The sequence below is a fragment of the Lentinula edodes genome (genome assembly GCF_021015755.1).
Source record: "Lentinula edodes strain Le(Bin) 0899 ss11 chromosome Unknown C8R40scaffold_3, whole genome shotgun sequence".
NCBI classification, from domain to species: Eukaryota; Fungi; Basidiomycota; class Agaricomycetes; order Agaricales; family Omphalotaceae; genus Lentinula; species Lentinula edodes.
The window spans coordinates 318,359-334,690 of record NW_025764309.1 but is presented as its reverse complement, the minus strand read 5'-3'; the positions used below and the strand labels follow the sequence as shown (position 1 = coordinate 334,690).

General features: G+C 45.9%; 9 protein-coding genes and 1 non-coding gene across 10 annotated transcripts; 4 read left to right on the top strand and 6 right to left on the bottom strand.

Annotated features, from left to right (window-relative positions):
* Positions 1 to 57: 57 nt before the first annotated feature.
* Positions 58 to 1,014, bottom strand: C8R40DRAFT_1082694 (uncharacterized protein). Its single transcript, XM_046227206.1, has 5 exons — positions 928 to 1,014; positions 807 to 903; positions 390 to 782; positions 253 to 338; positions 58 to 167 (listed from the first exon to the last, which is right to left on the bottom strand). Exons 2-5 carry the CDS (start codon positions 901 to 903, stop codon positions 159 to 161), a joined length of 585 nt encoding a protein of 194 aa, XP_046090729.1. The 5' UTR covers positions 928 to 1,014; the 3' UTR covers positions 58 to 158.
* Positions 1,015 to 1,544: 530 nt separating this feature from the next.
* Positions 1,545 to 1,627, bottom strand: C8R40DRAFT_t39. Its single transcript has one exon. It is a non-coding gene; the product is annotated as a tRNA-Arg (tRNA).
* A 44-nt stretch (positions 1,628 to 1,671) lies between these two features.
* On the top strand, positions 1,672 to 3,440 carry C8R40DRAFT_1082686 (NAD(P)-binding protein). Its single transcript, XM_046227205.1, has 3 exons — positions 1,672 to 2,210; positions 2,273 to 2,459; positions 2,525 to 3,440. The coding sequence occupies exons 1-3, from the start codon at positions 1,720 to 1,722 to the stop codon at positions 3,035 to 3,037; spliced, it is 1,191 nt and encodes a 396-aa protein (XP_046090728.1). The 5' UTR covers positions 1,672 to 1,719; the 3' UTR covers positions 3,038 to 3,440.
* On the bottom strand, positions 3,258 to 4,938 carry C8R40DRAFT_1234087 (phosphatidic acid phosphatase type 2/haloperoxidase; the record flags this gene model as incomplete). The annotated part of the gene is made up of 8 exons (XM_046233351.1): positions 4,640 to 4,938; positions 4,558 to 4,578; positions 4,402 to 4,504; positions 4,228 to 4,336; positions 4,099 to 4,170; positions 3,832 to 4,049; positions 3,418 to 3,775; positions 3,258 to 3,370 (listed from the first exon to the last, which is right to left on the bottom strand). The coding sequence occupies exons 1-8, from the start codon at positions 4,801 to 4,803 to the stop codon at positions 3,258 to 3,260; spliced, it is 1,158 nt and encodes a 385-aa protein (XP_046090727.1). The 5' UTR covers positions 4,804 to 4,938.
* A 17-nt stretch (positions 4,939 to 4,955) lies between these two features.
* On the top strand, positions 4,956 to 6,668 carry C8R40DRAFT_1200778 (uncharacterized protein; the record flags this gene model as incomplete). Its single annotated transcript, XM_046233117.1, has 10 exons — positions 4,956 to 5,500; positions 5,553 to 5,586; positions 5,638 to 5,703; positions 5,763 to 5,816; positions 5,872 to 5,945; positions 6,013 to 6,071; positions 6,130 to 6,262; positions 6,315 to 6,382; positions 6,438 to 6,475; positions 6,537 to 6,668. The coding sequence occupies exons 1-10, from the start codon at positions 5,280 to 5,282 to the stop codon at positions 6,666 to 6,668; spliced, it is 879 nt and encodes a 292-aa protein (XP_046090726.1). The 5' UTR covers positions 4,956 to 5,279.
* A 397-nt stretch (positions 6,669 to 7,065) lies between these two features.
* On the bottom strand, positions 7,066 to 9,234 carry C8R40DRAFT_1165887 (Nsp1-like C-terminal region-domain-containing protein; the record flags this gene model as incomplete). Its single annotated transcript, XM_046230764.1, has 10 exons — positions 7,066 to 7,426; positions 7,498 to 7,703; positions 7,758 to 7,963; positions 8,017 to 8,058; positions 8,110 to 8,181; positions 8,236 to 8,301; positions 8,357 to 8,620; positions 8,680 to 8,706; positions 8,757 to 9,044; positions 9,099 to 9,234. 10 exons carry the CDS (start codon positions 9,232 to 9,234, stop codon positions 7,066 to 7,068), a joined length of 1,668 nt encoding a protein of 555 aa, XP_046090725.1.
* Positions 9,235 to 9,418: 184 nt separating this feature from the next.
* On the top strand, positions 9,419 to 11,115 carry C8R40DRAFT_1035310 (uncharacterized protein; the record flags this gene model as incomplete). Its single annotated transcript, XM_046223488.1, has 6 exons — positions 9,419 to 9,776; positions 9,841 to 9,950; positions 10,003 to 10,093; positions 10,149 to 10,507; positions 10,558 to 10,722; positions 10,774 to 11,115. 6 exons carry the CDS (start codon positions 9,419 to 9,421, stop codon positions 11,113 to 11,115), a joined length of 1,425 nt encoding a protein of 474 aa, XP_046090724.1.
* Positions 11,116 to 11,227: 112 nt separating this feature from the next.
* On the bottom strand, positions 11,228 to 12,970 carry C8R40DRAFT_1035118 (uncharacterized protein; the record flags this gene model as incomplete). The annotated part of the gene is made up of 8 exons (XM_046223476.1): positions 11,228 to 11,389; positions 11,449 to 11,600; positions 11,659 to 11,761; positions 11,827 to 12,168; positions 12,228 to 12,604; positions 12,658 to 12,694; positions 12,745 to 12,796; positions 12,858 to 12,970. 8 exons carry the CDS (start codon positions 12,968 to 12,970, stop codon positions 11,228 to 11,230), a joined length of 1,338 nt encoding a protein of 445 aa, XP_046090723.1.
* A 571-nt stretch (positions 12,971 to 13,541) lies between these two features.
* C8R40DRAFT_437158 (methyltransferase-domain-containing protein) lies at positions 13,542 to 15,222 on the top strand. The gene is made up of 7 exons (XM_046235063.1): positions 13,542 to 13,582; positions 13,636 to 14,175; positions 14,234 to 14,315; positions 14,363 to 14,730; positions 14,785 to 14,881; positions 14,932 to 15,061; positions 15,109 to 15,222. Coding segments are annotated over exons 2-7 (1,140 nt in total). The 5' UTR covers positions 13,542 to 13,582; positions 13,636 to 13,714; the 3' UTR covers positions 15,111 to 15,222.
* Positions 15,149 to 16,227, bottom strand: C8R40DRAFT_1035596 (armadillo/beta-catenin/plakoglobin; the record flags this gene model as incomplete). The annotated part of the gene is made up of 9 exons (XM_046223516.1): positions 15,149 to 15,181; positions 15,235 to 15,303; positions 15,361 to 15,440; positions 15,492 to 15,611; positions 15,666 to 15,727; positions 15,778 to 15,791; positions 15,850 to 15,945; positions 16,007 to 16,078; positions 16,135 to 16,227. The coding sequence occupies 9 exons, from the start codon at positions 16,225 to 16,227 to the stop codon at positions 15,149 to 15,151; spliced, it is 639 nt and encodes a 212-aa protein (XP_046090721.1).
* Positions 16,228 to 16,332: the final 105 nt, after the last annotated feature.

The following is a 16,332-nucleotide window of genomic DNA, read 5'->3' as shown; positions in this document are numbered from 1 at the left end:
ATTTGACCTCACCCGTTTGTTCAATTTGTGATATATCGCTTCTGTTTGTGAACTTGAAGGAGGTGATCGCGAACGACTGAAGGCCGTTTGCGAACCTTCTGTTGTTCCATGCTGCGATGGAGTGGACACCATAAACTGTGATGATCTATTTGCGGCTGTTACAACCTCTGCGCCAAATGGTAAGGTAAGTGAATATCACGCAGTGAAGGATAGTTACGCTGACTCACCTTCTTTGCGGATGTTCAGTTCGACGAAATCTTTCTTCTGGCACCCAACCTCAACAAACGATATCAAGAGTCCCCAAAAAATCCCAGTTATGTTTCTTTCCGCAAGGTAATCTGAAAGGCTTCTGTTTTCTAAGAGTTCCTGTAGCTGAATGTATATTCCACTCAAATCAGACTTCCTCTCCAATAGAGAAGCCAAAACCGGGCGAGGATCTACAAAGAGCGTTTCTTCATTGATGTCCTTGCCTAGATGACCTTCCCCATCTCTCAATGTATTCAAGAGATTCCTAAGGGGCCGGTGCAACTCCTTCTCATGTGCTATGGGGTCCGTCCCCTTCTTCCCCGCACCCTCTGCCGCTCCTATCGCAACTTTCAGAGACGCTTCAAAAGCATCTTGAACTATTTTGCTTTCCGGTCGCAGGCTGAATTCCTCTTCGACTTTCCAATCAGCGGAAATGTTGAGGATAAGGGTTGCAAAATCATCGAGAGATAATACAACCCTATCTCTAACATCTTCAAGGAACTCGGTCAAAACCGAACCACGCTGGGGAACCGCGTCTTCGGCGGTCGTGATTTCGTGACTTGCGGGGGTCTTCGCGACGACAGGCAGATCCTGAGACTGTTTCTGCTGAGGAATTGGAGTTTCGGTTGCAAGAACATTCTCTCGTGGTTGCTCCATGGATCAAGTGGGAATATTTCTGGCGATGTATGATTGAGCTCAAGAGTGGAAAATGCTCGGACAATGAAGACTGAACGCTCTTAAACTGCAGTCATGTAACGATCACATGTTTATGACAAGGCGCACCCCGCTACTATTATCATCAACGTAATTGTAATTGTTCTCCTATTTGGTATGTCTACCACTAGTTACACCAAATCTGGACGTTGCAATGCTATCAGTGTTTGTCTTTCGTTATCCGCCTATTGCACCTAAGTACAGCCGCAATGATCAAGAATCAATGTTTTCAATCGATTCACATCGCAAGTTGCTCTGCCATTGCTCAACAAATAGTTAGATTACGCGACGTATCCCTTTGTCAGCATCTTTCAAGTCCCAGTCTACCACCCCCAAGGTCTGTATCGTATCGTCAAACTCCGAACCCCGACTTTCTAACTACTGTACAAATCCATTTCAACCAGCCAAGAATCCATAAATCAGGAGAAACCAGGAACTCCCAAACCTGAATGTGGCAAAAAAGTCCTGCGCTAGTCATACAATGTATGATTCACCGGGCAATATAGGATGATCTAGCGGTACAAAAACTAATTGTTTAGCAAATCAAGAGATATAGATTCATCACAAAATGTGAAAAAGAAATAAACCGACGACGGGGATCGAACCCGCAACTTCAGCCTAACCAACACCGTAGGAAAGCTACGCGCTACCATTGCGCCACGCCGGCTTCGCCATCAGTTAGGTTCTCATTTGTTAATATCACATGCTTATGGTGCTTATCGAGCCTATCTTAGCATTCTTGTTTTGCTTGCTCCTTTCATGGAACCAATCAAGTGCTGTGCAATTGGTGCAGGTCTAGCAACACTTACTTTCCATGTCCCATTTGTTCTCGGTCTTCCTTCGCTCTTTACCCTGCACGGCGTCCTCGAGCGCAATCCCCGTACTCCCTCCGGCACCGTTTGTGACCGTTTCCACCTTTCTTCCGCTGAAGTAAAGCTTTACCAAACTCTCGAGGAAGTCCTTTCCGATCCCGAGATCGAATTAGTTCTGGTTGGTACCCCGAATGACACGCATTATGCTCTAGCCAAAGCCGCGCTGGAAGCAGGAAAACATGTTCTAGTGGATAAACCTGTTACACCCAGTGTACAAGAGGCAAAAGAGTTGGGCGAGTTAGCTCGAGATAAGGGAAAGGTCTTGTATGCGTTTCAGAATCGCAGATGGGATCAAGATTTTTTGGCATTGAAGAAATTATTGGATCTGCCGGATAGTGACCCGAAAAGTTTGGGGACTGTGGTTGAGTTCGAATCGCAGTAAGCTGCCGTTGTTGTGGTTTCCTCTGGTAAATGATCAATTGATATCTTGGCATCACAAGTTTCGACCGATATCGCCTTGGATTGAAAGGGTCATGGAAAGATGAGCCGCGTCCAGCTGCTGGGCTAATATACGACCTCGGCTCGCATCTGATTGACCAGACCCTTTGCTTGTTTGGTCGACCCACACAGATCACAGCGTTTGCATCAAACTTGAGGGGAGTAGGACATCCTGATGTAGACGATAATGTAAGTGATCTCCGTACTTTCAATACCTCAACTCGTAATCAATACAAGATATTTTCGTCCACCAGTTCACAATTCATATGCACTACCCAGCCGGATCCGCTCTGCCATACCCATTTACCGCCATCCTCCGCGCTCACCCCCTTTCCGTTCACTCTCCTCAACTCCGCTTCAACGTCCTAGGTCAGAAAGGATCTTACATCAAATACGGCGTGGATGTTCAGGAAGAGCAACTTAAGAGTCTTACTGCAGTTCCTGTCACCGCTACTAGTACCAGCACTGCAAGCCTTACTCCGGAAAATCTGATCACCTCTCCCTCATTAGGCTATGGTCTCGAACCCGAAATACTCTGGGGTGCACTCGAACACGCTACAGATCCTGTCGGTATGACGTTCGTTAAATCAGTATGGCCATCGGAAGAGCCGGGATGTTATGCGGATTTGTATCGTAATCTCGCAGCAGCGATCAGAGAGGGCGTTGAAACAAAGGTCAAGTGGGAGGAGGCAACAGCAGTCATTGAGATGATTGAACTAGCAAAGAAGAGTGCAAAGGAAGGCAGAACCGTTGATGTGCCGTACTGATGTGGACAGTAGGGACTCGATACAGAAGTTGGTTTGTTTGTTCTCTATTGAGAGACATACAACGTGCGACGGTGTTATACAGCCAGAGGTGTTGGCACAACTACTCGAAGATAATTAAGTTACAAAGTCACAGTCCCAATACAGTCAAGTAATTACACAGGAAATGTAGGATGCAACAGCAGCGAAGTCGACAGCACGATAAGCAAGTATTGAGAGTGGTTTAGAGACAGCGTACAGATTCATCAAGAGTAATAAAAGAGGACTTCACGATGTTGTTGGAGGTATTGAAGTTCTTCGGTTCAGAGGATAATTCTCTGCGCCGTTCTCTGCTGTCTATGTCAGCACATAGGTGGATGCAAGAGTCCCGCAACAGGACGCACCGTGTCTTGAATCGAAAGGGGTAGTCATGAATCCAAGGGACTCAAGCTCTCCTTCCGGACCTCTGTTAGCAGAGCCACCTAGCCGCATCCAGCCGGGCCTACGAGTAGGGAGCCGCAAACCGGTAGATCCACCACGAGTATCTTCGGGCTCCGCAGACATGACCCTCGGACGAAAAGGTATATCGCATTCTGGATCGCCAAGTGAGGGGTAGAATTGCCTGTAAATTATATAAGTGAAAAGTAGGCCAAGAAAGAACCCTAACGCCACGTCGTTCCAGTGATGTCTGCGATCCGCGACGCGAGTCAAACAGATCCAGATTGAAAGGATTAGTGGGGAGAAGACCAGCCACACTTTGTACTACGTTCCGATTATCAATCAGCGACTTGGGAACGAATCGCACAAACGCAACGCACGGTGTATGCCTTTTGATTGAACAAATGCAATTTCCCACCCCAATACAAGCTCATGAAACCAAGCCCTGCAGCGGAAAGGATGGCATGACCACTGAAGAAGCTTCGCATTCCGTCTTTGATGAATGCGGAGTCCGTGCTCTGACATATTGTGATGTTCGTCAGGCCAAAAAATGCACTGTTCACGGAGCCTGCAGCTGGATCGCATCTCGCAATGAAGTCTGGAAAACGTAAGGCTGGGCAGGATCCAATGATATGAAAGGGTACTACCTGGCCGCGGCCTTCCGGCAGTAACACGAACGAATTGAACGAAACTACCAGAAGCAGAATAGCTAATCGATACTAGCATAACACGAACCATCATCAGAGTATAATGAGTAAATAAAAATGATTGCTCACAGCCCAATAAACTAGCATGTAGATCCCACCAATCCCGGAAGTTGAACAAGAGATTGCCGGCAACGATGGACAAATATGGAATAACCAAGACAGCGATCAATAGCCCGTTCTTGATATGACAGTACAGATGAACACGATTCAATCTTTAACGCCTTGAGATTGTCGTCAACCTACCGAAACTGTTTGTACCTCTTTAATTGAATACTGGATGGATGTATCGGTCAGGTCAAACTCAGGAAACTGTTGCAGACGGTTCAAGTAGAAATGAGCGAAGAGACTGCGAAGGGGAGATGATTGATTTTGTCCCAGAAGCTAGAGTGAACGACGTACGCCACTACAATGAGTATAGTCCTGTTGAGGTGCAATTCGTTAAAAAAAACCAAACATGTTGAAATGACATGGTCTGCAAAACCTGCATGCTCGCAAGAGGAAGGACGATTGGACAGCAGTAAACAGCAGTGGAAGCAGCATGCTCTCTGGACTGCTTTGGCTGCCTCCAGCCTGCTTTCGAACCCTGAGCCGAGGATACAGGTTTTGCAGATACGGTATGAGAGAAGCCATACCAATCAACAGCATAAGAGAGAAACAGGCGGGTCTTCGAGCTAAGAGGCATTGTGAGAACTTAGCAGGGTAGCGACAGTCTCCTTATTCGCCTACAAAGCATAGATGTAAGGAGCATCTGAGGAGCATGCGGCTTGAGATGAACAGCTCTCAAGCGTGACGATCTGATCTGATTAGTAACCAAGCAAAATCAATCAAATCAATCATCCTTGTAAACGCCGATCAACAAAGCCTCGAGATGGACCGTGGCATTATAACTATAAGTAACACAGTATAAGGCTAGCAGAATGCAACTCCAGGTCACTCTTTCTCTTTTTCTCTTCTTTCAGCTACTATGGCAGGAGGCTTGACGTCTCTTCTAGGTACAGGCAAGATTCTGCTCAGAGTTGCATGATAGAGATATTAACATAGATTAACATCTCGTCAAAGGTTTTGAGGGCCGTGATAATACAGCGGCAGTAGAGACCAACACAATCATTGTTTTCGACATCATGAATGTAGTGGGTCTCTTGATGACCACCCTCGTTCTTTTACCCGCCCTCTTGTCCCCAATGGTATCTAGAACTTCTACTTGGATGGCCTTGATGGCCTCCAGCATTTTTTACTCTTCTTCTTACCTGCTACTTCTTCCAATCGGTCAACGCTCTGTTGCTCAACCTGGATATGGGATCTGCCTCTTCCAGGCTTCTTTGGTTTATGGGGCACCAGTCTTGTCAGCTTTCGCATCGCAAAATCATCAGTATTACTGAAGTTCCTGTTCACAGAGTCTCATTTGCAGGCTGGGCTTATGTACTGCAGGTGAGTTATAGACATTAAACGGGTTATATAAAACTAATATTGGCGGGATAGCTATACTTTGGACTAGCTATGAACATATCAACGAACAAGATGTACCTATTGCGAATCAACATCATGGTGTATATCGATTTCACTGAATCCTGATTTCTCGATTTTTGATGATCAAGCAATGGTAGCTCCTCGTAACTCCTGTGGTCATGGCCTGCATCATGTTCATCGTGTCTCTGGCTGTAAGTATTATGTTCCTTCAGCAAAGTGACTTGACATTCAATGTTTTTATCTCAGGTTGGGGCCCAGTCTCCAAATACAGTCACAATTGATTCTACACGTCGTTATTGCCATATAACAAGTCATGTCCCGTTAGTTTCATTCCTTTCACTTGTACAAAAGTACTTATTGGAAACATACTCATAATCATTTCCATAGACGTACCACAGCCGCAATCCTGATTGGTCTAGGTACTGCAGGAATGATGGTGTTCGAAGGTGAACATCACTTTTTCAAAATATTGAACCACAACCGATATGACTTGCTCATCCCTAGTATTGCTCTCGATGCATCTTTCCCGCAACTGGGTAACACTCAAAAAGGTGACTGACGGCGAAATCTCTATTTTCGCATGGTACAAGTTTGGGCGGATCATTATCTTTACAATCTTCCCTTTCGGAGCTTTCGCGTGGGTTTCTCCTTTGCTTCTCAAGTAACAATGATCGCTGAGAACTCTGTAGACTCAACATTGGTGGGCTTTTCAGCAGTGGGACGACAAATGATAAATGGAACATACTATTACCAATCAGTCTGTCTAATGTTCCCCCCTATTTGACATTCTCAAAATAATGCTTGATATCTAGTACCTCTAGGAGCTGCTATAATTTTTGGCTCGCGCACAGTCAGTACCAAATCTTGACTGATTGTCCTGATGAAAACCTTAGATGCTTTTTATTTTCCAGGATATCATCTATGCGTGGAAAATGTCGTACAAAGCAGAAGCCACTTGGAATATCTATGAGGATCCAAAGCCGGTGTGCTGCAGCTGTCCACACTGTGGGGAGGAGTTCGATACCATACCTGGCAGTGCGTGAAGTAAAGACACGCGATTGCCAGAGGACCCGAACCTTCTTACAGGCTGTAGTCAGTAGTAGTCTAGTTCTGGCTTTATCTGGGTTTTATCATGTATATAGTACAGGCTCGATTCTGGAAGTCAAGTATGCTATCTCCAAATCATGGACTTGTAGTAAATACCGTCGAGTACGTTTTCTCAGAGCCAATTGTGCCAATATATTACCAGTGATAGTAAGCAACCTCCCCCTAATCATAAAACTTTACAGGAACCTCCTTGATACCCTCATTTGTTGGAATATTTCGAAGTTGGGAGACAATATCCCGCAATGTCCTATCCATCAGGCGCGTGTGCATCTAAGAAGCATCTCTTTGTGAATCATTCTACTAAGTACCTACTTGTATTCGCCAACCCAGTGCTCATGCACGAAAACTTCTTGATCTCACGCCCACTCCACCGATCCCGCTTCCACTCGAATTTCCGCCGCCATAGCTCGATCCGTGTCCCGACTCGCCAACCCTTCTCTCTACCTCTGTGACTTTACCTTCAATCTCTCTCACCGCTCCATCAATCCACTGCAAGCTATCCAAATGGCTGCTCAATATCTGAGAGATCTGAGCCATAGGATCTTCCTGTGATCTATCGTTCCCGTTTGCACTTGGATCACCGGAGCTAGATTGTCCTGATGATATGGACAAGCCATTGACAGCTTCAATCATTTGTGTGAGGGAACCGGACAGATCGTCAAGGTGCGTTTGTAAATCTGCCGCAAGCATGTAGCTAGAAGCAGAACAGAAGTAGTAACGAAAGCTAGTAAGGTTTCGGTGGAGATATGATATCGGAAGACGTACTTTTTATCCCTCTCAGTATCCGCAGGACCAGTGTCTAACGCACGTAAACTCCCCCCTTGGCCACCAAATATTTCTTCAGTGACCTTCTCGTATGCATCAAGTGTAGCAGCTAAATCCTTCTGCTGCTGTTCGATATGATCAAGAGATTGGTCGACTTCGTTCTGTTCACGTTCTGCGGCTAGAACATGACTGTAGAGTGTTGCCAGCTTAAAGGGGTTGAATCAGTATGACATCAAACGCAGTAATGAGAAAACACATACACTATTTGAATTCTCGATAAGTGCCCTATCCCAAACCGACACCTCTGCAGCGAATTTGTTGAATTCCTTGACATGGGTCTCCAGCTCGTTAGACCATTTATTGACAATCTCTTCAATGGTTTTGCCTCGTAGCATAGACGGTGGCTGTACGGCGACAGGGGGTGCGGTCGAAGTGGTCGAAGTGGAGATGCCTGATAGACCACCTGCTATAGCAAAGGCATCAGTAGCAGAACAGATCGACGAAATGACAAACATTCACCTGCTGGTTTTGATACACCAAAACTCAGGCCCCCTGATGGTGCTGGACATGACATGAGTGTTACGGCCAATAATTGTTGATCAGAAAGCGCACTTGTACCGGCAGCGCCTCCATCCTTCTTCTCTTCGGGTTTTGGGGCACCAAAAAGGTTTCCTGTAGGCACAGCTGTATTACACAACAGAAATTAATTTCGAACACACAATCCGATACAACACGTACCGGGAGCTTTGCCCTTGTCTCCCGCATTTTCAGCGGGTTTGGTGCCGAAAAGACCTGCACCCAAAGCTAGGAAGTAGATCAGAGATGCGAAGTTGTTGACGACAGCCAAAAGTAGTCGGACCTGGGGTTGATGGAGCCGTAGGGATAGTTCCAGATCCAGCAGCATTTCCGCCAAGAGAGAAAGGGGATGTCGATGTTGACGGAGTAGCAGCAGCCTGTGTATTTGTCGCGGGAGTGGCAGGCTTATTGAAAAATCCTCCACCAAGTAAGCCAGTACCTCCGGTACCAGGTGCAGATGCCGCTGACGTTGATGAAGCATTATTTTCGCCTGGCTTGGGGGCTGTTGAGCCGAAAAGTCCAGTGTTCAGAGTAGGTGCTGATGAGCCTGTATATGTTGAAGTTGAAAGTCGTTTAGCTAGTGAAAGGATTATACAGAAAACATACCGGGATTCGGTGTTGGGTTGCTGAAGACTGTACGGATGGATTACGATGCGAACAATGGCTTACAGCGAAGAACGTACAACTAGATGTAGCAGGTTTTGGCGCATTAGCTTGTTCGGTTGGTTTTGGTAATGAAAACGGGCTTCCTCCAAAAAGGGCAGGTGTTGGGTTTGCAGCGGATGCATTATTGGCTGTATTGGTATTGTTATTGGTATTTGGGCCTCCTCCGAACAAAGAAGGTGTAGAAGTCGATGTTCCACTTCCACCTCCACCTCCACCTCCACCTCCAAAAAGATTCGTCCCGCTTCCTGTTCCTGTATTTAACGTAGAGTTCCCGCCACCAAAGATGGATCCTGCCGGTTTGTTGGCTGTATGAATGTTGTTAATCAGTCAGCTGTAAATGCAAAACACGAATCACGAACCAGTATTCCCAAAGATACTCGGCGTGCCAGTAGATCCTCCTGCATTCGCGTTACCGCCACCACCGAATATATTACCACCCGCTGCTCCAGCCCCAGTTTGACCTGAATTTCCTGTGTTATTTGCGAAAAAACTCATCGTAGACGGTTGTAAGAAAAACGCGTCACGGTCTATAGTAGCCTGTTTGCAGCTCTTTGTAAAACTTCAAGCATCGACTGATTTATTCAATTATTGACAGATGAATTGATTGCCCTCGTCTTTGTACTCTTTCATGACCAGATCAAATACTCTCGATACCATTGCTGTACTCGACGAGCACCAGATGAACGACCTCAGTAACGATTCAGAGAAAGAACACTCCATTAGTTCTTCCACAACCAGTGACTGGAAAGTATTTGTCCACCCCCAAGGATCTATATATTTCTCCAACGGCCAAATTATTGCCGACCAGGACATTCGAGATCCAGAAATACTTTCTGGTATCCGATATAGTTCTTCGTTTCTGGGTCTCGATGTATGGGATTCAGAGGGTTCCGAGAAAGACATGGAAGTTCAACTGAACGTCAGCAATAGGGGACAGTGGAATCTCGCATTGTTTGTTAACCATAAATATTGCATTGCGGCCCATGCGTACGAGAAGGCGCGAGATGGAGCCTTTGCGAATATGGATCCCGAGACTCGTCAGTAATTTATCCATTCGGTTCAGTTCTACCATACTCCGTTGATGAATACCTTCTTTTGCAGTCAATCGTCGTAGAAGGCTGTATTGGAACTTCATATGGACACATTCGGCTCATCGTCCATGCCCTGCACGAGCAGTACCTGATGCTTGTGACGCGTTAGCCTGGTTTTATGTTCGTATACATACCTCTCCTCGACACGTTGTCATTCTAAACATCACACTAGGCAGACAATTTGATTTCTGGTGCGGGAAGTGTCGTTCCTTTTTCAAAAGAGGAATGCGAAGAACTTCTCAGACGCGTGAAGGAATTCGAACGTGAGCCGTTTTTCTCACATTCACATGAACTTTCCCTTATGATTGTTCTACTAAGTGCCATGCTACGACAATTCCACGGCCAAAACTTCCTTCCTTGCGTGGCTTTTACGTGAAATTTGTAGTTTTCGAGATGCGGAGATGTACGGTCAACTCACCCGTAAAGAATTTACAGAACGCCGCCATGATAAATACACACAACATAAAGCCCACTCAGACTCATCTGCTCTACCTGCAAATTTTGTTCTTCCGGTTTTGCGTCTTATCATGAACTGCGTCTTCTTCGGCATTCCGCACTCATATATGAGACTTGTCAAGCAGTCGTTTGAATATCGCGGCCGATTGGCGGGCATGCAAGCTAATTGGGAAACATATATCGATCGTTTAGTCCGAGAGTATTCCCATTTTTTGCTGATCGTACGTCATTATATGTGAAGATTTCGCTTCACTGACCCCTTCAAACGCAGTCGACCGTGCTGCTTTCTGCTACCGTTGGCCTTTTGGCGGTACCCAATGTTCCTCATATCATGGAGATCGCAGCACTTGTATCCGCTTTTAGCTCTCTAGGCAGCATCATAGTGGGCGTGTTTGCAATATGGAGACATCAAGCAAAGTTTCGGACAGTCGACTCTGTACGTATTCTCTCCAGGTGGCCATCAGGTTAACTATTTACATCCATGCAGTTCACATACATGCGCAATGCCCAACACAGCCTACTGGGTTTTTACGGACATGCTATGCTCCTCAGTCTTCCCCCGGTATTACTCGTGTGGGCTATCATCACTTTCACGATATCCACGTTGGCGTATGCATTGGACAGCTTGGGCAACCATAACACGGCCGATCGAATTTCTATTGGGGTTATTCTGGTTATATTTGTTTGCATATTGGGGACGGTCATCGCTGCGCTTTATACATTGACAATGATATGGACTTACCAGAATGAATATTGGTGGACTCGTCTCGCAAGGGCACTTAAAATAGGTTTCTTTCGTCGAAAAAGAGAAAAAGAATTGGTTGTATAACGGAACATTAGGCCACAAGTTGTACTGTATGTTAGCACATAATATGGATACAAATGACAAGCACCGAGATGCACAATTGCTAGTGGGTATGTACGTAGTGATTTGTAGGGATCTAATCAATGACCCGGATAGAGGCCCCTCCGTCTACTGTGACCCGCTTTCGAGTCTTAAGTATCAGATAGCGTCGACCGATCTGACCAACATTGTGCTCTCCATTCGCAGGGGATGGGAATGTAGCAAGTCCGGACGGAGCGAGAACAATTGCTTCCCCAGTCTGGAGATACAAGAAGTATGTTAGTACTGTTTCAAGTTGAAATCTCAAAAGACATTGACCTGAAGCCTGACAACTTTATCGAATGCCTCATTATCCGAAAAGTCTGCAGGAACGTGCTTCTCGAGATGTTGCCACCATGCAGGCGAGGAGAACCTGTGCAAAATTGTGACAGTGCACAAATCAAGTAAGACCGGGTTGACAACGGTGGGCTCTGTGAAAATCGGATTCGTTGAGGATATAAAATAATGAGAAATACGATCATCCTTCACCTTGAGTGCTAATGATTACCCGCATGGCCAAATGTCGTTGCTGCCTGGTAAGACTGAGCAGGGCTTTTGTGAACCCAGAAGGATGATTGTTTGAAGAGAGGTACTGTTAAAATGTTACTCAGACATCACCGATCGGCGAGCGAATGAAGTCCTTCGGTGAATACGCACTTTGTGAGCCTCATCAATAACGAGGACTTTTCCTGTGTTAACCTCTGCACGTACAAAAAGCCGCGTCAGCACCTCGAAGAGCCCACAAGCGGATGCTGGGTCAATAAAAGGGTCAGATAGATCAACAATTGTTAATTGTCCAGGTGCAAAACGGTGTTTTCGTTCTGTTAAGGCTTCCCACTTGAGCTTCTTGGTCTTTTTTCCGGCCATGAATGAAGTCAAGAGAGCAAGACGTTGTTCAAGGCCAGATAACTGAGCTGGGTTGAAGGTCTTCTTCTTCAACTCCAGTGCGGTCATGAACGCTTGATAAGAAAATGATTCTCCAAGTTCCCGCAAGATAGACTAATTGTTGACGTGGCTCAGCGACTGGGGCACAAAAAGTACTGATTCGCTCAGCTTACCAGAATGATTTGGATATAAAGCGGGGCGTTGTCGGAAGATCCAACAGCCATCAATGACAGAAAAGCCTGAGCATCGAGTTCGGACTCGTCGAACGACAGAGCCTCTACAGTCACGTTCCCTCGTTGGGTAAGTGGCGCATAGATACCTTTCATGGTGTTGAGTGATGATTTGGAGACATACACCTTGACCTGCGGAGCCTTGATGGATGGATGATTCGACACTCCGACCCAAGCGGCTTCACAAGGGCCAGAACCCGCACCACCCTCTCCAAAATGCAGAACTAGTCCGGAAAGTGGCTTAGATAAAGTTCCGAGGGATGAGCTTGAGATGAACATGTTTTCAAGAATCACTGAAACGGTATGGGACTTCCCAGAACCTAAAGCCTATGTATTATTGGAAAAGCTTAATATGCAGAGGTAAAATATTTACCTTGGACACCGCATACCAGTGTGGACATAGGAGCATTCTAAACAAAACATCAGTTGATAGGTGAATGACTGGACAAGATGAGCTCACCGTGTTCAAGTAGACGCGAGAATCCGAAAATGTGTGAACATCTTTTTTGAAGCTAGAAGGCGATGATTTCGATGAGACGTTGCGTTGGGAGTAATGAATGGCCTAGGACTTACTGGCATGCCACTACGCGGCCAAGAACACCATATTGAGTACTGGTGGAAGACCCGCAACGAAGAAATGCACCTCTCGTTATGATTGGTGCATCTTTCAGTTCATGGGCCTCCATGGAGCTGAGAGAGGAATCTTTCAGTGGCTCTCTGTCGAGAAGTTCCCACTCTGCGTTCGAATCATATTTGTCCTGCAAGGATTCGAAACTTGAACATGTCGGAGAAGTCAGTAAGTTGGGTTCTGACTCACGGACGACGTCGAGCAGGAGCTGGAGGTTAGCGGAGGGGATATAGTTACCACCATATTGAACGCTTTTCTGAGGGCCTGAAAAGTGAAAAAGATGAAAAGAAACCGTTGAAAAGGACGAATTCTTTGATGGACTTATAAAATACAGCCAAAGGCGCTTATAAGGTGAAAAGAAGTCACTGCAGGCCACCTGTTCGGGGCCAGGATAACCAGCATATAGCTGCGCTCGAAGCCCTTCGAAGCCTGAGTCCCTGCGGAAATCGATCGTGGTAATGTTATCTAGTAGATTGAATAGAAACCTTGGAAAATACTCTTCTAACATCGAAGAAAGGTGTCCTACATGTAAACAGTCATAAACATTCAGTGCCAGTGTACAACGGGAACTTGGTAGTAAATGTCGTAATAGAATGATTAATCGAAGAGGACCATTGGTTCACTTGCGTCTTTAGGAAGCTAAGCAAGTATGCAACCGCATGAAAACAAGGTGTGTTCAAGGAGTAGCCGCAGTCAAAGAGGTTCAATTCAGAATTATACTAGTATGAAAGGTACCGGCGCTCCGTGTGTTTGGATTAGTTGCGGGCGCTTGCACTGAAAATCCTCTTTGCTTTTCTTTTTCATGCCTTTATTCGATGTTCCAGGGTGGTCAATGCCAGCCGATCCAGTGCCAGAGGCTGGGTCTCGGAAGCGCAAAAGACCTATTAGCGACGCAGGGTCTGAAACTCAGAGTAGGATACACTCTGCAGAAATCAATCTCGAAAAACTTGTCAAAAAGTTGACTGGGAAGCGGGATGTGGGCGATGCAAGAACAAATGCGGCTTCCCACTCTAAGCCCAAACCGCGTCGAAAGACAAAGGAGTCTCAGCCGACTGCAGAAGTGGACAAGAAAAGTATTTCATTGCCCATGCCATTGATGAAGGCATCGGACAGAGCAACCAAGAAAACTAAACGGAGCCATGATTCTCGTCCCCCAGATTCTGAGGAGCAACCGGAACGGTCGAGTAAGGATCTCGATTCGTCATCTGGGTTGACGGGCATGCAGAAGAACATGAAGCAGAAGTTGGAAGGGGCACGGTTCCGGTTAGCGTCCAAATTGACCAGTGACTTTGCTTTAGTGGTCTCATACATGCCAACGTAGCATGCTCAATCAAACATTATATGAAAGTAAAAGTGAAGATGCGCAGCGGATGATGCAGGAGGATCCTACCGTTTACACCGAGGTGGATTTACCGTCATTCCCCTCAATCATTCTGCTTATTAGATGCAGTATCACAATGGTTTCAGACAGCAAGTATTATCGTGGCCTACGAATCCCGCAGACCACTATGTTGAAACCCTCTCATCGTATCATGTCAATACAATCGTGGCTGATCTAGGCTGTGGAGATGCAGCCATCGCCCGCGCTTTGATTCCTAAAGGAATATCTGTACTGTCTTTCGACCTGGTTTCTCATAGCCCTTATGTTGTGGAGGCAGATATCTGTGGTACACTACCATTACCGGGCTCAGAGGGTACCGAAGGATCGTTGTCCGAGGGCGAAGCTCATATCGTAGATATCGTGGTATTCTCGTTAAGTCTCATGAGTACAAATTGGCCGAAGTCAATTCGTGAGGCGTGGAGGATCCTAAAGCCCAAGTATGTAACATCATCTTTAATCGAAGACGACAGTCAATTTACCATTCTTATCAGTGGAGAGCTCAAGATAGCGGAAGTCACAAGTAGATTTCGCAACCTAGAAAATTTTGTGTCCTTAGTCTCATCTATCGGCTTCAAGCTGAAGTCGAAAGTAAGTTGCCACCCATTCGCTCGTAACTGACGTTGATCAGAGCTGCGCAGGACGAAAGGAATTCACATTTCACTCTGTTCGAGTTCAGAAAAGTTCCTCGCAGATTCAAAACTTCAAACGAGTGGGATATCATCTTTTCCAAAACTGACACCCTAAAACCCTGCGAGTATAAACGTCGATGTGCGTCGAAATAGGATTTTATTCGTACTGTACTAACAATATTATAGAATGTTACGGTTAATCTTATCGCATTCGGAAGCTGCTGATTCAAGGGCGCAAGGTGTTGAAAAGACGATCACCCTGGATTTGACATCGTTAGAAGTTGCCGGAAAATACAGTCTTATTTTACTTACGGTGTCGCCCAAACCAGGGCTAATCAATCCCTCCTTTGTCAATGTTTCGTCAATGCCTGCGACCCAGATCTATACAAATGTAATCATTTAGAATGATAATTACGGAAAATTTGGTTTGAGTGTGACCTCGAGTCCAGGGAATCCGCTTTGTACGTTCTTTAATCCTTCATGAGAAGCAAGTACGCAAAGAAGTTTGATTTTGTCCACTGAAGATACTATATGAGATGCTGGAAGGTCCGCGAACAAAAGGAATATACCTGGGATGCCCCAATCGACAATCATAGTGAGAGCGGCAACGGCGGTCCCTCCAGTAGCAATGAGAGGATCTAAGAGATATACTATGTCGACTGGAGGTTGCGCTGGCAACTTGGAGTAGTCTGTCAGGCGGATTAGTAGCTTCACCAGTTTTCATGTTGTTACTCATGACCCACATTCGACAGGTTGAAGGGTAACCTTTTCTCTAAAAATTCCGAGATGGTACACAGGTGCGGAGCTAAATCCTGTAAGTGGAAGATAGTGATAATTGTTAAAGGGGTAGCATACGGGAAAAGAGTTAACTGCGGACAAGGCCTATGGTCATTATCCTATTGCTTGTGGGAGGAACGGATGTCTTACCAGAGCATCCGTCATTCCCAGGCCAGCACGCAGAATCGGAGTTAGGCCAACACGAGGTTTGATATTTGTACCCTTGAAAGCCGCTATGGGTGTTTGCTAAGAGAAACGTGGCGTCAGCGAGGATGGATCGATAAGAAAGACCTGAAGCATCACTCACCCCGTCGAACGTCACTTCTTCCAAATCTTTTGACGCTTCGAGTCCCAGAATTAGAGCAATGTGGTTGATGCCCTACAAGAAGTTCTTTGAAATCTTTCATGATCTTCTTGAATGGCATAAGTACTCACTTCGCGGAATTCTTTGGAACTTGTACTGCTGAGTCGTAACTTGGAGAGTTCAGCGTTGACTATGGGGTGCGAGATCTTGTGAACGCCAACCATCTTGCAAGTTAGGAGTTGTAGAGGTTCAGAGGAAAAAGGAAAAGAGCTTATAACCAGAAAGTCCAAGATAAAAGGGATCTGCGGCGCTCAGGGACACTCTGACCT

What these genes read in the sequence shown, in the direction of transcription:
- C8R40DRAFT_437158 (XM_046235063.1), top strand. Translation starts at nt 13,715, where the DNA reads ATGCCTTTATTCGATGTTCCAGGGTGGTCAATGCCAGCCGATCCAGTG. An exon ending in TTGGAAGGGGCACGGTTCCG is followed by an intron (nt 14,176 to 14,233) that starts GTTAGCGTCCAA and finishes ATGCCAACGTAG; the next exon opens with CATGCTCAATCAAACATTAT. An exon ending in ATCCTACCGTTTACACCGAG is followed by an intron (nt 14,316 to 14,362) that starts GTGGATTTACCG and finishes TATTAGATGCAG; the next exon opens with TATCACAATGGTTTCAGACA.
- C8R40DRAFT_1082694 (XM_046227206.1), bottom strand. Translation starts at nt 903, where the DNA reads ATGGAGCAACCACGAGAGAATGTTCTTGCAACCGAAACTCCAATTCCT. An exon ending in CGTCGCGAAGACCCCCGCAA is followed by an intron (nt 783 to 806) that starts GTCACGAAATCA and finishes CGACCGCCGAAG; the next exon opens with ACGCGGTTCCCCAGCGTGGT. An exon ending in GGAGAGGAAGTCTGATTTGA is followed by an intron (nt 339 to 389) that starts GTGGAATATACA and finishes GAAGCCTTTCAG; the next exon opens with ATTACCTTGCGGAAAGAAAC.
- C8R40DRAFT_1082686 (XM_046227205.1), top strand. Translation starts at nt 1,720, where the DNA reads ATGGAACCAATCAAGTGCTGTGCAATTGGTGCAGGTCTAGCAACACTT. An exon ending in GTGGTTGAGTTCGAATCGCA is followed by an intron (nt 2,211 to 2,272) that starts GTAAGCTGCCGT and finishes TGGCATCACAAG; the next exon opens with TTTCGACCGATATCGCCTTG. An exon ending in ATCCTGATGTAGACGATAAT is followed by an intron (nt 2,460 to 2,524) that starts GTAAGTGATCTC and finishes TTCGTCCACCAG; the next exon opens with TTCACAATTCATATGCACTA.